Source organism: Amia ocellicauda, chromosome 15, assembly GCF_036373705.1.
Source record: "Amia ocellicauda isolate fAmiCal2 chromosome 15, fAmiCal2.hap1, whole genome shotgun sequence".
Lineage (NCBI taxonomy): Eukaryota > Metazoa > Chordata > Actinopteri > Amiiformes > Amiidae > Amia > Amia ocellicauda.
In genome coordinates, this window is record NC_089864.1 from 16,346,539 (window position 1) to 16,361,934 (window position 15,396).

General features: G+C 37.9%; 1 protein-coding gene across 1 annotated transcript; it reads left to right on the forward strand.

Moving 5' to 3' along the window:
• The first annotated feature begins 7,272 nt into the window (after positions 1-7,272).
• On the forward strand, positions 7,273-13,960 carry krr1 (KRR1 small subunit processome component homolog). The gene is made up of 10 exons (XM_066723545.1): positions 7,273-7,561; positions 8,081-8,256; positions 9,179-9,313; positions 9,543-9,668; positions 11,271-11,354; positions 11,447-11,503; positions 12,042-12,212; positions 12,823-12,900; positions 13,223-13,316; positions 13,563-13,960. The coding sequence occupies exons 1-10, from the start codon at positions 7,288-7,290 to the stop codon at positions 13,700-13,702; spliced, it is 1,335 nt and encodes a 444-aa protein (XP_066579642.1). The 5' UTR covers positions 7,273-7,287; the 3' UTR covers positions 13,703-13,960.
• The last annotated feature ends 1,436 nt before the right edge of the window (positions 13,961-15,396 follow it).

A 15,396-nucleotide genomic window follows, 5' to 3' on the forward strand; every position in this document is an offset into this window, starting at 1 on the left:
GAAAAACTAATTAAAATTCAACTCTAGATCAACAAATCAAAGACAAATCACTTCCGTGACCAAATCAAAGACCATGGGATCGCATATGATAACACAAATCGTTAAACAAAAAAGGTTATAAACACATTGACTACAATACCGGTTAGTAAGACGATGGTGAGTCTCTCGTTAGTATTATTAGTCAGACATTAAATAACTACGCAGGTAACTATTTATGTCAGGTAACTTCTCGTTATATATATATATCAGTCTCATTCACGTTTAGGTGCCGAGAAAGATCCTATCATTACTTGTTACCACAATTTCCCTTAACTGATTATTATTCAATGATTAAGGATAGGCAGGGCCACCAATAATCTAATGTCTATTAACTTGTGTCAATTTCAGACTAAACAGTTAAACAGGAATGAGAAGATATTTCTCGGCGTTGACAGATTTTATTTCTAAAATTATCAACAAAACAGTTTAATGCAACACACATTTATATTTAAGAAAACTAAATGATATTACACATTCTAGAGTTATGAATCACAGATTAACATTTCTAATTGATTTCTCAAATTGCATGAATCATGAACTCCAAACTGTTAAACTTATCTGAACTTCGTCGCAGAGAGGCCTCTCTGTCTTTGGGCTTAGCTAACAGCACACGGCACGAGGTCCGTGTGGTTTGGAACAAAGGCAGTTCGGTTCGGCTTTGTCCAATAACTTCCACTCAGTCGATGCACCTGGAAGATGGGGTTTCGCGAAAGTAGAGTCGTTTCCAAACAGATTTTCCACTGGTTTGAAGGCTCCAAGGTTGTGCACAAAATCTTCTTGGCAAGCAGGGTCTCTCACCGTACTTATTTGAAGACAAAGTCTTTGAGGAAAGCAGGGCCCTGTTCGTTCCAAGGGTCAAGTTTCTAACGACTCAAATAGCTATTTAAATGACTGACACTTGCGTATACAGTCGACTTAGTCAATTGTCCAGCTGTAAAACTCCACTGATCAGGTGGGCACAGGCGGGCAGCGCAGTCTGTAAAGTTCTTTATTTAATAAAGTCCTTTAAAACAATTCTTCGTACGGCTCAATCTCCTTCTCCCAGTTTAACTCTTCTGTTGCCGGCAAAGACTTGGTTGGTTTCTGGTTCCGGTTCTGGCAACAGAGCTACAGGTTGAGCTGTGGCAGCGAGTTACTGGTTCAGGTGAGAGAGAGAGAGAGAGAGAGAGAGAGAAAGACTGTCCGCTGTTCCTTATAGTCTGTCAGATCAATAGGTGATTGGTCCCCGAGTTCTTGAGATTGGATTTTGGTTTCAGCCCCCCGTGTCCTATTGGAGGGGGGCTTGATTTATGACTGATGTCAATCCATGCCATCTTTTGGAAATGCCGGTTGGCCCGGGTTCGTAACTCTATGTCGGGATTTCGGCTCTCGTCCACTTCAAAGAGTCTTCTTGGTGCCATCCTCCCCAAAACTGTCACTTTGATGCAAACCAGTTCCAAGCTGATGAGCTAAGGAAATCTGATAACTTTGGGGGGGGAGAGGTCTTCTTTAGATCAGTGCTTCAGCTCAGAGCCCAAATGCTCTCATCCAAATACACCCAACATAACGCTACACCTGTCAATAATAGAAAAGATCACACAGTGCCGAAATAGCACAGTACAAAACAAATATAGAGAAGAATGAGTATGCCAAGGATAAAAAGCAGACTTTGGGCTATAATAGTATCAATTCTTCCGAGGGAGCCACTTATCCAGCTCCCAAGAGACCACTCCGAGGTCTGGTGGATTTTTAGTTACTTCTTTATGAATGTGATCCATAAGATCATGAATCTGTTCAGTAAACTTTGAGGCAGATGCATTAACAGTATTGCAAATACTCAGATCTATTCTATAATGTTTCCATATAGCACAGTTATCTTCTGCAGTCAAGGGAACTGGGATCATAGGAATGCCTCCCTCAGCGTTATGGGGCACATAAGAACACACCCAGCACCTTGACAGATTCAAGTCTTTTGTAAACTGATAAGACAGTTGGAGGTAGGCATTTCCTCTGGTCAGGTGGCTGTCTCGTCGCTGTCGAATCCTCAGTCATATTTTATCAGTGTACATGTTAATGTCTGTGGTGTTAATATGCGAAAGGGGAGAGGTTACTAGCACGTCACCCGGTATTTGTGGACCCGTGCGTCCTGTTGCTCCTTTTGGGCCACTGCTTTGGCCCTGTGCTGTTAGCTGCAGGGTGATGCCGATGTCAGCTTCTTCTAGACTGGTTTCCCCAGTCAGTGATGATCCCGTCCGCTTGGAGTTGAAGGCGCCCTCTTCCCAGATTACTATGGCACATACGATGGTCCCGCAGGCGATGAGGAAGAGGATCCAGGCGAAGGCCAGCATCCCTCTGTTCTCCACCAGGGTTGTGCCGATAGCCTGGATTGGCAAGTTTGCAGTGGGAGGAGTGGATCCATGTCGTCTTTCCTTGGCACTTCACAGCTCTGTGGGTGGTCAGGAGCACCTTGTAGGGCCCTGTCCACCTGGGCTGTTGGGAGGACTTTCTCTTGTGTGCTTTGATATACACATAGTCACCTTGCTGGAAGGGGCGGCAATCCTGCTGGGATGGTTCAGTCTGGGTGGCTTTCATCTGTGAATGGACAGCTTCGAATGGACATGTTAGTCCCATACAAAAAGACTACATAACATCATCCATCAAGTGGATGTCCATTTCCCTTACAGACAATGGAGGAGTGATGGAGAGTCTCATAAGTCATCCCATAATAATCTCACACAGAGAAAGACCAGTTTTTTCAATTTGCTGACGATCTCATTGTCATTAGGACTATAGGTAGGGCATCTGGACGGTTGAGTCCGGTTTGTTTGCAAATTTTAGCCAGCTTATTCTTTAATATCCAATTTTGTCTCTCCACTGCTCCAGCTGACTGAGAGTGATGGGCAGTGAAAATGTTGTTTACCTCGCAGGGCTTTGCATAGTTCCTGCACTGTTGTACCAGTGAAGTGAGTGTTCCTATCGCTGGAAATTTCCCTGGAATGCAAAATCTACATATAAAATCCCTTAACAGTATTTTTGCTACTGTTACTACTTCAGCCTTCCTATGGCATAGGCTTCAACCCATTTAGAAAACATATACATTATTACAAGTATATATTCATATCCACAACATTTAAGCTTTTGAACACAATCTATTTGCATATGAACTTTTGCAGGATTATGAGCTTGACAAATGTGGCAAGTTCTACAATATTGCTAAGCTGTTACTATAAAACCTGGGGCAAACCAATTTAAAAGAATAACGCACACATCCCCCCTTTGCCCGTGTGGCCAACACCATGCGCCAGATGGGAAAACCAGGGAAAGAGTGCCTGTGAGGCAACCAATGTATTAGCAAATGTTTGAGCTCTCTTATGGAAGGTGCAGTGGCCAGTTGCAATTTCCTGGAGCTTTTACAGTGCATCTCAAATTACATTTCATCCTGCCCCAGGTCATGAAAGTCAAAACCTAGTTACTACCTACATAACACATACATTTTGTTGCTTTTATGAAAATACAAAAGTCAGCAAAATGTTATTTTTACAAATTCAGTTTGTAAACTGTATTGTACATATATTTGTTGCATTTTGATTTATAAACATTGTACATTCTACAAATCTTAAGAGAAGGGCAATGGACTGATTCTGACTTCATGGCTTTCATTCTATTCATTTGAATAATGTGACATCTCCACTAATAGTACATTATAAATTAAACTATCAATACAAGAATATATGCTACTGCAGACATCCTCTGAGCTGTTTCACAATATATTGTAGATTCCTATAATCTGGAAAACCTTCTAATTACAGAATGTGAACTTATTTCTCCACTCACTTCAGCGTTGTGGACCTCAACATCGGTCTGTTCAAGATGCCGTGTGGCTGTCTTTAAAGCCGTGCCCTGGGCCTACTGTGTCTCAATGAGAACACCAGCGTCTTCTCCATATGCACCTCTGCCACTATGGGTCAGACATCGGTTCCTTCAGGACACGATTCATAATATGCATATCTTCCATGTGGAATAAATCAGTCATCTGAAGACACAATGTGTGGTTCACACAACATCAGAGATCCTCCTTATATAAGGCATCTCTCACATTAGTTGACATTCACACAATCTATAAGGTTTCTAGTAAAGGGACAATTCAAAATAATAATAATCTTGATTCCAATTTATCTCATTTATCAAATTATTTCAGTACAGCACTCAGCTGTCGTCAGCAGCATCATATCTCCTGTGTTTACTGAATCAGCTTGACTTCCTAGTGTAGATATTCTTTTGTGTGGAGCTGTCAAACTTTCAAAACAATGTGCTTATCTTTGTCCTTTTATCTAACTTAAATACCTGAGACCATTACAATAATTATTACAGCAGCTCCTTCAACACCATCATACATATACCTTACATCTGTACCTTTGAGTGGCAAGTTACCCGTTTTACTGGAGCCGTTACCCCCCATTTTCTATGTAACGTTTTGTACACAACTACCAAGGCATACAAGCACACGAAATAATAACAATAAAATGACAGGGGAGAAAAGAAAAGAAAAAAAAAAAGAAAAAAAGAAATAAAAGTATAACCAAACAAAACACAAATTAAAATAAATCCTACATACGAATAATAACAAACATGTTTTTCAATATATTTGCATTTATATAACTTGTATATAACTTAATGAAGTCTCTTCATTTACCATACCATTTATGGTTCTATAAAACACGTGCTTTTCGATTATCACCGGCATATCAGATATTGAACAATTAATTAGCGCTCCTTTTTTTTCTCTTTTCTCTAATAGTAGGTCAAACCTACACTGCAGTTTACAGACACACTTTAGTCTGCGGGAACCCAAACAGGAAAACACAGTCCTGTTTCTTCACAAACAAGAAGACACAGTCAAGTTTATGGCAACCCAGGTTAAATAAGAAAACACAGTCCTATTTCTTCATAAACAAGAGGACACAGTCAAGTCTATGGTAACCCTAACCTTGTTTCTTTACAAGCAAGAAAACATTTCTTGCCTCAAGTACTTGATGTAAGGCAAGCAACAACGTTGAATTCAAATATAGATCGCGTTACCTGATCGTCAGAGGGCCAGGCGAGCAGACCAGTGAAAGCAAAGCACCGCAGTAGGGATTTTAAAAGCCTCCCTTACCTTATTATTCTGCCGGCGCGGCTTTGCTGGTCACTGGTCTGGCCACTCCGGTCCTCTCCGTCAGGGTTAGCGATCCCATCCTCGTCGCCATGTAATGTGGAAGAACAATCATCTTCAATCAGGTTGGAACAATAGTTGCAATGCCTTTAATACATGCAGCATTGAGAGGAACAGTGAATCAAGAAGATGACAAAGTCGCTCTGCCTTCATTTTAAAAGTCAGAGGCTTTTATACACAAAAATCAAAGATCTGGTTACAATCACAAAGTCATTACTATATTATCTTAGAGAGTTAGCTAAGCAGAATTTATATCATTATAGGACAGAGTCCATAGGTCAACACATGGATTAGGGAGCAGGCACTTCAATCATACTGTTTGACATTGTCTCCAAGATTAAGTATACAAGAGAGTAAAACAGGTATGAGAGAGAGAATTTCTAACTTTCCTTCCACACTGCACATAGCCACTGCTTATGAACTGTGGAATCCGCGATTGATCAGAAAGATAGATGATGTTCTGAAAACAAGGGCGCATTATAATCTATTCTGCACACCTCATTTAACTATTGGCTTAAAAGAAAGAGGTAGTCATGTGTGAAATATTTCATTTAAAACTCAGTCATGCTTGCTAGCTCGTGGTGCACTTTATACTAACCCAAACATATACCCACAACTTCAGACTCACACCTGGACACACACCCAATAACCCAGTGTCACACAGCATACCTAATTGATTTAAGTGATGTTTCTGGCTCTTCATATTGCAGTGATCCACCTGCCCTAAGCCAAACACAGCTGGCAGGTCAAGGCTTCCACTGGGTGGGTGATCATACCTTGGCATCTGAAGCAAAGGAATCATAAGCCCTCCAGCCCCTTCTCTGTGCACTTAAATGATATTATATACTTGAAGACATACACTGTATGCTAATAGGTTGGGAAGAAAATATCCACACCCTTCATTTAAAACAATTGTATTTCTTGAATCATTTACTTTAATACATGTTTTTCAATATTCTAATCCATATTTGTCTTGCATAGCTGCTTAATTAAGCCACTTTGAGTGTTACATACATAGTATTACACCTATTGAATATGACTTAATTGGGTATATATGAATCATATTATTATCATGTTTCTACAGTCTGACTGAATATAAAGAAATAATTGCATGCTTGATTAACGGTTTTGCTACATGTGCTTTGACTTGCAAAACTGACTTGCATATGTGTTTGTTTCCTCTGGGTTTGTAGTGTAGGAGAAAAATGTGCAAAGGCAAAACAAATCAGTTAACAAAGGATCTTAAAATCATAGGAGGGTCATTTTGAAGATACAATCATTAGAATTTCTCCAACAAGAATATTATTAACAAAATGGTGATTTTGAAGTTACAAACATTAGCATTTCAGCAACAAGAACAGATCTGCATGGAGTTAAAAAAGTGACAAGCGAGACTTTTTAAGGAGGAGAGACAGACTGGCTGGTGGTTCAGGGACCTAGAGTTACAATATTATTATAATAACCTATTTGTCTGTGTCTTCCTTTTTCTAGAGTTCATCGGAGGCTGCTGTAATCAAGACCATTAGAGCCTTGCTCTATTGCAGGGGTGGAAAATAACAAATTACAACTACTCTGGTACCTGTAACTGAGTAGCTTTTTCGTTTACATGTACTTTTTTGAATATTTTTAAGATTTTTAATTTTACTTTTACTTAAGTATGTTTTAAGTATTGTACTTCACTACTTTTAAAAAGGCATGAGGTGAGAAGCTGGTAAGGAGACATATATTCCAAACAAACAGGGACTTCGAACAGCATTTTAAGCTACATTTTCTATTTTATTTACATACAATATGTGTTGCACTTCAGGGCCACTGTATGGTTTGAATATGGACCAAGGAATGGTAAGTATTGGAAGAAAAAACAAATGGCAAAATCAAGCAGTTCTTAAAACAGTCAAATTCTGTCTCCAATGTTTAAATTAAATACTTACCTATATTTGCTTTAATACTTAAGTTTTTGAGGAAAAGGGCAAAACAGAGTTTCAGTTTATTTATGTAATACAGAACACTACACTGTAGCATCAAGAAGGCAGGTCAAAAGGAAATGCACACTGAACATGAACCCATATAACACAGCATTACACGTCAGCAGCAACAGAACAATGTTGTGTCTGAGCTGGACGGTGTATGATCTCTGCATTTCGCTCACATGTTTCTGTTACACAGGCAGAGAACATACCATCCCACAATGCACCGCTTCGGGTAAAACGGAAGTTCCCGGGGATCGTGACGCGGGGGTGAAAGGTTACGTAGTGAAAATGGCGACTTCCGTGGAAGCAGCAGGCGTGAGAGCAAAGCCAAGGGAGAAGAAACAGAAAAAGCAAAGCCAAGGTAAAACAATAATAATAACGAAACAAGCCATTGCATGTTATTCATAGTAAATATGTGTTTTGTAGACCAGATAGAGCTAAACTTAAGTTAGTTTGCCCATCAAGTATTTTGTCAACAGCAGTACTTATAAACATGTGGACATTTTTATGTTTAAACAGCACACTCGAATGCATTGGAAAGTTGGTGTTTATTATTAAAATATACATTGATGAATACCCTGGCTGGCGGTTACTTTAAGATAATGTCGAGCATTGAATTCGTTTCACGTTGTTTTTTGTCACGTTGGTGTTGTGTTGTGCTTTGCTTGTTGATTAGGCCTAGTTGAAGTGTGGTGCACTGTTATAAAAATACCAATTCTACTGTTTTGCATCGACAGTAGTACTAGTTTTGTTAGAGACGCTATGAAAGATGTCAGGAAGTTCAAAATGCTGGGTAAACAATGCCTGGTTTCGCTGAGTTGCTGTTTTACTCCAGTAAGAGGGTTTGCAGTGATGGTGTGTCTGTCTCTTGTGTGTTCAGTTGATGAGTCCGAGCTTCTGACAGTTCCTGAAGGATGGAAAGAGTCGCCATTCACGAAAGAGGACAATCCCCGAGGTTTGCTGGAGGAGAGCAGTTTTGCTACTCTCTTCCCCAAGTACAGAGAAGCCTACCTAAAAGAGTGCTGGCCACTCGTTCAGAAAGCCCTGAATGATTCTGTAAGTAAATTAACTTCTGTAGACAGTACAGTATAATTGTAACCCATTGAATTCACTATTCATGTAGTCATTCCCGAGGAAATCGATAGTGTAATTACCACTAAAATTCACTCTGAAATGCATCTCAAGATAAACACCAGCACAACTGCAAGAGGTAGCTTAGATACTTTAAAAATCCTGCATACACTTATATTTTATGGATTACCTACCATAGCAGAGTTAAATTGCTGCAGCTGATTTACACCAGCTCTGTCACACATTTCTTACCAGAGAGGTTGTACGTTACACTTGTTTAACAATATTTTCGTAAGGTTTTCATTGCTGTTAGAATTATCATTGTATGACAACTTTTGCCTCCACTAACAAGGGTCATCAAGTAGGTGACTATGATCTCTGCATCCTGTCCCTTGGTTCATAGCCAGCCTCCCACTGTAACTTCTCAGAACTACACCTGGCCATGCAGGATCAGTACAGATGCTTTCACGATGGGTTGAGTGATGTCAAGCAGAACCCCATGAAAAACGTGCATCTTACAAATTCTGTGCACTAGTGCAGGATTATTTTGTTTTTACAGCCTGTAGAACAGCATGAGGAAAAAAGTAATATTTGCTCTATCTTTAGTGAAGTTCCATTCTTACGGGCAAAGATTGTAATGAGAATAAATATTTGAAAAGGAAATTAAAAATCACAGAATTGACTACATATGTTTCTCCAATGTTCTATGAGCATAAAACTTTTTTTTCTCAGTATTGCTCCGTATTACTCACTATTAAGTGTATCCTGTGACTAGATATGTTTTTTTTTATTTAAATGTAAATTGAATAACGTAGATCTACAATGTTCTTATTAGTCTCTATACATTATTTTATGGATACATTGATGCTTTGTTCAGTGTTATAATTGCATGTTTCTTTTTGTTTAGCACATCAAAGCAACCCTAGACTTGATTGAGGGTAGTGTAACTGTCAGCACCACAAAAAAAACATTTGATCCATATGCTATTATACGTGCCAGAGATTTGATAAAGCTGTTGGCAAGAAGTGTTCCATTTGAACAGGTAAGAGTACTTTTTTCCCCCCGTTCCCTTATAATGTACACCCTTTACCATCAAAGATCTTGGACTACTTTTTTGTACTGCTATAAAATACTTCAGTCCAAGACGAGATAGAATCCGGTTCTGTTTGAGGATCTTGAATAATCGTGTATATTTAATCTGTAGCTCTACGCTTTGAGATAGTTGAAGGGTACTTTTCCTGACTGGTTCACTTTAAGACTGTTTTCTTTAGGCTGTGCGAATTCTTCAGGATGATGTGGCCTGTGACATCATTAAAATTGGGACTTTAGTACGAAATAGAGAACGATTTGTGAAAAGGAGACAGAGACTAATCGGTCCAAAAGGATCAACTCTAAAGGTAAGCATTGAAGTGCATATGAATAAATGGGTTCTCATAACTTAACAGAATGATCTGTATTTCTGAGTTGTTACTTCTGAGTTGTACTTATTATTAAAATATACATTGATGTATACCCTGGCTGGCGGTTACTTTAAGATAATGTCGAGCATTGAATTTTTGTCACGTTGGTGTTGTTGTGCTTTGCTTGTTGATTAGGCCTAGTTGAAGTGTGGTGCACTGTTATAAAAATACCAATTCTACTGTTTTGCATCGACAGTAGTACTAGTTTTGTTAGAGACGCTATGAAAGATGTCAGGAATTTCAAAATGCTGGGTAAACAATGCCTGGTTTCACAACTTGTTTTAGAAACAGGAGTTGAAATAAAACTCCTCTTATTTTTACTCTTGAGAAAGTTACTCACATTAATGTTTTACAGTACAATTCCAGTGCTGTTCTTACATTTCATAAATACTTGCATTTTCATTTTGATGTTCTGTTCAGCAATTCTCTATCTGTGTAAGTAGACTATAAGGATTGTTTTAGTTTTCTCCTCAAATTACATTTAAACTACATACACTGAAATTTCAAATGTGCAAGTATTCTGGAAATGGTTGTTATCCTTTTTTTCCACCAGAGGGCAGCATTACACAAATGTACCATACCCAAACTATTTAGGATTAAAATCTGATTTAATATTAAATGGCAATTAGTCTGAACTAAATTTACATACATTTCAGCCACTACTCCTTACCTTGATAGATGTTGCATTATTTAGATGCAACAGCTTTAGCCCCAGTAGTGATGATCTAAAAATACTTGCAATTCAGTTACTTTTAAAAACTGCTTCATACAGTTTTGATAAATAGATCCATACAGTATAGTCTACTTAATTTGTTTTTCAGATGGTTTGTTAAACATAGAATGCAATTGCAACTGTAAATATGACATTAGTTCTTAATTCTGATTTCCAGAACATATTTTTCTTTTACAACATGGGTCTCAAGGAGTAACTTTATTGGTCGGATTAACTTGAATGAAAATATTGTAAGCCATTAACTTTTAATGGACCTTTTCAAATGTTATATGATGTCTAATATCTAAAATGAGCTTAATTAAATAATTGAGCGCTCTAGTTGCAACAGAAATTAGACAACTCTTGATTCCCATCAGAATAAATAAAATAAGCAGTATAAAATGCACAAGACTGAAAATAAACCAAGCAGGGTGTTGTCTTCGTTCTTTGAATTGTGCATTGTGCACACTGAAGATTTCAGTCAAGTAGCCAAAACAATTTAATCACTGATTCGCAGGTTAAATATATGAAGTCAACAAGAGGAATTTGAAAGAAAAGCAGGCCAGTCATAATTAAAGGAAAAAATACATAATTAATGAAAGTTCAATGATGTCTTTTTTTCATTGTTCTTTGACAGGAACTAACTTATCTTTTTGTTTTTGTTGTATTAGTATGTAATAAGAGCTACTCCAGATAAGGAGGGCATTGACAGTTAAATTCAATGTCATTGTATGGAATAACCTTGTCCTGAGCCAAATGTTTATTTTTATACACAACACCTTTACAGTACAGTTTTAACATTTTATTTTTCCCTGTCTTCCATGTAGGCTCTTGAGCTGTTGACAAACTCTTACATTATGGTTCAGGGGAACACAGTGTCTGCTTTGGGACCGTACAGTGGTTTAAAGGAAGTGAGTGATGTTTATTGAAATGCAAGTTGGGGGTGGGGGGCGCTGCACTTGAGTTTTAAATCTTTAATGGTTTACCTTACTTTAATTTGTAGGTTAGAAAAGTTGTTTTGGATACAATGAAGAACATTCATCCCATATACAACATAAAGGTATGTCCCCCGGCTTGAGACCCAGCTTGCCTTGCTTCGCCAGGCGGTCTAATCATTGGTGCCCAGCTGTAGATTCAGGTTCTCTACAGCAGGAGCCCAGTACTTCAAACCTCTACAAACTCAAATTGGCTGACAAAAATAAAGTAAATACGTTTTTGTTTTTTGGTGAACATGTTCAACCAAACATTATTTCAAGCAAAGTTTCTTGGGTCTTACAGTCAGGCCGACTTCAGTTGATGTCATTTTCACACATAAGCACGTGTCACTGTGAAACACTGTTAAACACATATACCTTATAGTGGTTTGCTTTGTCTTTTTAATTCTTCTGCAGTTATGTTATGAACTTATATGGGATGTGTAACAAGTTACATTGCGAATGTGACATAGTGAAGAGGTTTTCGGAAAATAATGTGGAATACATAAGTGTGTATGAGTGAAGAATCATCTGCTAATGAAATGTGTGTGGGGAGAAATACAGAATAGTGAGAGATTCGGGCTTGCAATTTATCTTTATTTTTTTCTGTCTGAATAATTCAAGACTTTGATGATCAAGCATGAGTTGGCAAAAGACCCCGATTTGCGAATGCAGAACTGGGAGAGGTTCCTGCCTCACTTCAAACACAAGAACCTAAGCAAACGCAAGGAGCCCAAGAAGAAGGCCGTGAAGAAGGAGTACACCCCCTTCCCCCCTCCACAGCCAGAGAGTCAGGTCTGTGCCCACGGCAGGAGTGTACACTGTGCCTATGGACACTGTATACTCCCTTCAGCTTACTGCCCATTGTGTGTCAGTGCCTCAACACCTCATACATTTAAACGAGGATTGTTTCCACTTATCTACGCGCCGTACTCCACACTGTTAAGGGGGAAGAAGTTGAGAGAACCCCATTCAAAATACAAAATTGAAATGCCATAATTTGATTAGTCTCCACCCCCCTGAGGTAATACTTGGTGGAAGCATCTTTGGCAGCAATTGCATCTGTGAGCCTGTGGGGACGGGTCTCTACCAACCTTGTACATCCAGATTTGATCCAATACATGTTCTACACATTTATAGAATATTTTTTCTCGCTTGGAAATTGTGGGGTAGGATGCATTTTAATTCCAGGCTATGGGTGGCAAAAGGTTAAACATTTGAATGGGGGTGTAGACTTTCTATAGGTACTGTATATACAAATTAATGTAGCTCTCATAGCATGATGTGCCATTAGGCTCAGTAGAGGTAAATTGTTGGTTTTAAAATGTGTTGCTTACATATTTGAGTAACTGTTAAAGGAATAAAGAAAACAATCATAATGAAAGGTATATCTTGTCTTTGACAGATTGATAAGGAATTGGCTACCGGAGAGTTCTTCCTCCGAGAGACTCAAAAGAAACGTAAGAAGATGGAGGAAATAAAGGTGAGATGTATTTCTAGTGTGTGTTAGTTTACCTACAGTACTTCCTCACTTGTATGTTTGAACAGGTTTGTGCACAGATATTAGTTTTGTCATTTACTTAATGTGACTGAAATAGATCCTGATTTTATTAAATTACATGTTTCAGAGATTTTAGGCTTTAGTTTTCCCAAAAGTGAAAACGAAGGATAAGACTGTATAGCACAAGGGGTGTTATGCACACCTTTCTGCTGTTAATCTACTGTTTTCAGAATCTTTTGTAGATTTCTACATCAGTTAATGGATAATAAATCGATTATGCTTTTTTCCCCTTTTGTCACTCCAGGTGAAGCAAGCTGAAGTATTAAGCAAGAGGCAGGAAGAAAGGAACAAGGCATTTATTCCTCCAAAAGAGAAACCAGTGGTTAAAACAAAGAAAGGTAATTTAATGTATTTTCAATTAAGGAATTAACAGGACAAAATTGATTCTACATGTGAGTAACTATCAAATCCGTGTCTTTCTGCATTTCATATTTACTACTGAAATTCTTAAATATATTTTGTTAATTCTTTTAAACTTTCATATATTGGAGCCCCTGCCGTTTCTAAGAATGCATAACCCTCAATTCACTTTTATTTTTACATCTACGGGAGAGATTATAGATTGTTTGTTTTTCCTTTTGCAGTTCCTGCTGAGGCTAAAATAGATATCGCAGCCATCAAAGAGAAAGTAAAAAAAGCCAAGAATAAGAAGCTTGGTGCCCCTCCAGTTAACCCTGCCCTTCAGACGTCTGCGAACGAAAAGAAAAAGAAGCGGAAAGGCTGAATGTGTTTTGACTTATATGAGAAGATTATTGGACTTTTCCATTTCTCCTGGCAAGGCTGTGGTTCTGAGTTCACGACCGCTTTCTAAATTCTGCATCTCAAAGACCAAGGTCTTGATTACTAGAACCTGAAACCTGTTTTGGTGGTGTCCAAGTGGAACAGTATCTTTGTTCCATGTTGAGAACTATTTCTGTTCATCCATTTGTGATTTTTTTTATGTCCATGTAAAATATACACAATAAATACAATCTTAATGTTATTTCATTTTATTAAGGTTTGTTTTGTAGTTGCTTCACATCATACAGACAACTACAAAGCATTCACCTGTTTTACTAATTCTAGTGTGGAAGCTTTGGTTTTTAATGCTTTGTGGTTTTCATTGAAAACGTATTTCAAAATACCATTCAGTGTTTTGGGATTTTATTTTATTTTTAAACCAAAATGGATACATGTCAGACATTTAATTTTAACAATCCAGTTTGTCTACTAATTGATATTTCAACATAAAAGTCACTAGAGAACTGGGATGCTGTAACAAATCAAAGGGAATTACTTGCATTTATCTGAAACAGAAAGATACATTATTCCACATGTCCTACAAACCAAGATAAGACAGCAGTGTTGACAATATAGAAACATGAAAGAGGCAGGTGGGGGCCCCACATCTCTTAAAGTAGAAAATAGTAAGTGCATAGTTGTAATAAGGATACCCTGTTCTCCCTGGTGAATCCATGATGAATCGTGAGTGATTTCTATTACTCAGATGAGAATATTAAAGGAAATTCCACCCAGCACCACAGAACCAATGCCAGTGTTAATGGTGATAACTAACCTTTTTGCACTGGTAACAGTTAAATGACCTTGCCATCTCCATCTTTCTTACAAAAGTTAACTTTGTAAACCATAATGTCTGTTCCTTATGATAAATCTCAAATTTGTAATTTTCCTTGTAATGGTGCCAAATACCTAAATCAGTTGTTCTGTAAATTTGTTTTCCATTGTATGTTTTATTGTAATTGTGATTTATTAGGAGTAGCATGTTCCTCTGGTCTGCCTTCCCAAAAGGCACGGTCTACTGGACCTAAAATGTTAGTTCTTATACAGTTGACTACAGACTCCCATACATAGTGATTGGTCACAAAGAACAAAAATATTCTTTGGCATAAACTTTTTTTCCTCCTGCTCTCTTTTTCCATGTATTTTAAGCCACATTTCATAGTTTTGTTTTAAAAGGTACAGTTTAGGCCCAGGAACCTATGCCAAGAAATGGTTTCTGAAGTTCGATGCTTCTAAGGAGACTTGCCTCTGCCCAGCTTTTGTTTTTTTCGACCTGCCTACAATACGATTGTATATGATTGTGATATTTTTCCAGTGTACCCACCCATGCTGCTTTGTGGAACTAGATTTGAAGTTACCTTGACTGCAATAGTAAAGATGTTTCCTCTGATAAAATGTAAATTTCTAAGAAATGTTTTACTTTCATGTGCATTTTTTTCCTTGTATGTATAAGTACCAATATTTTTGTTGGAGAAGCATATAAAGGCATTAAATTGATACGTAATCTCTAAATAATACAAACGACATGCACTAAAAGCAAAATCTTCTGAAGCTAAAGTCTTAAAGCTAATATCTGTATTTGTATTTATTTTTTCCTGTTCATACAACAAGCTATTGTGTCACAGTATTAAGTGTGTA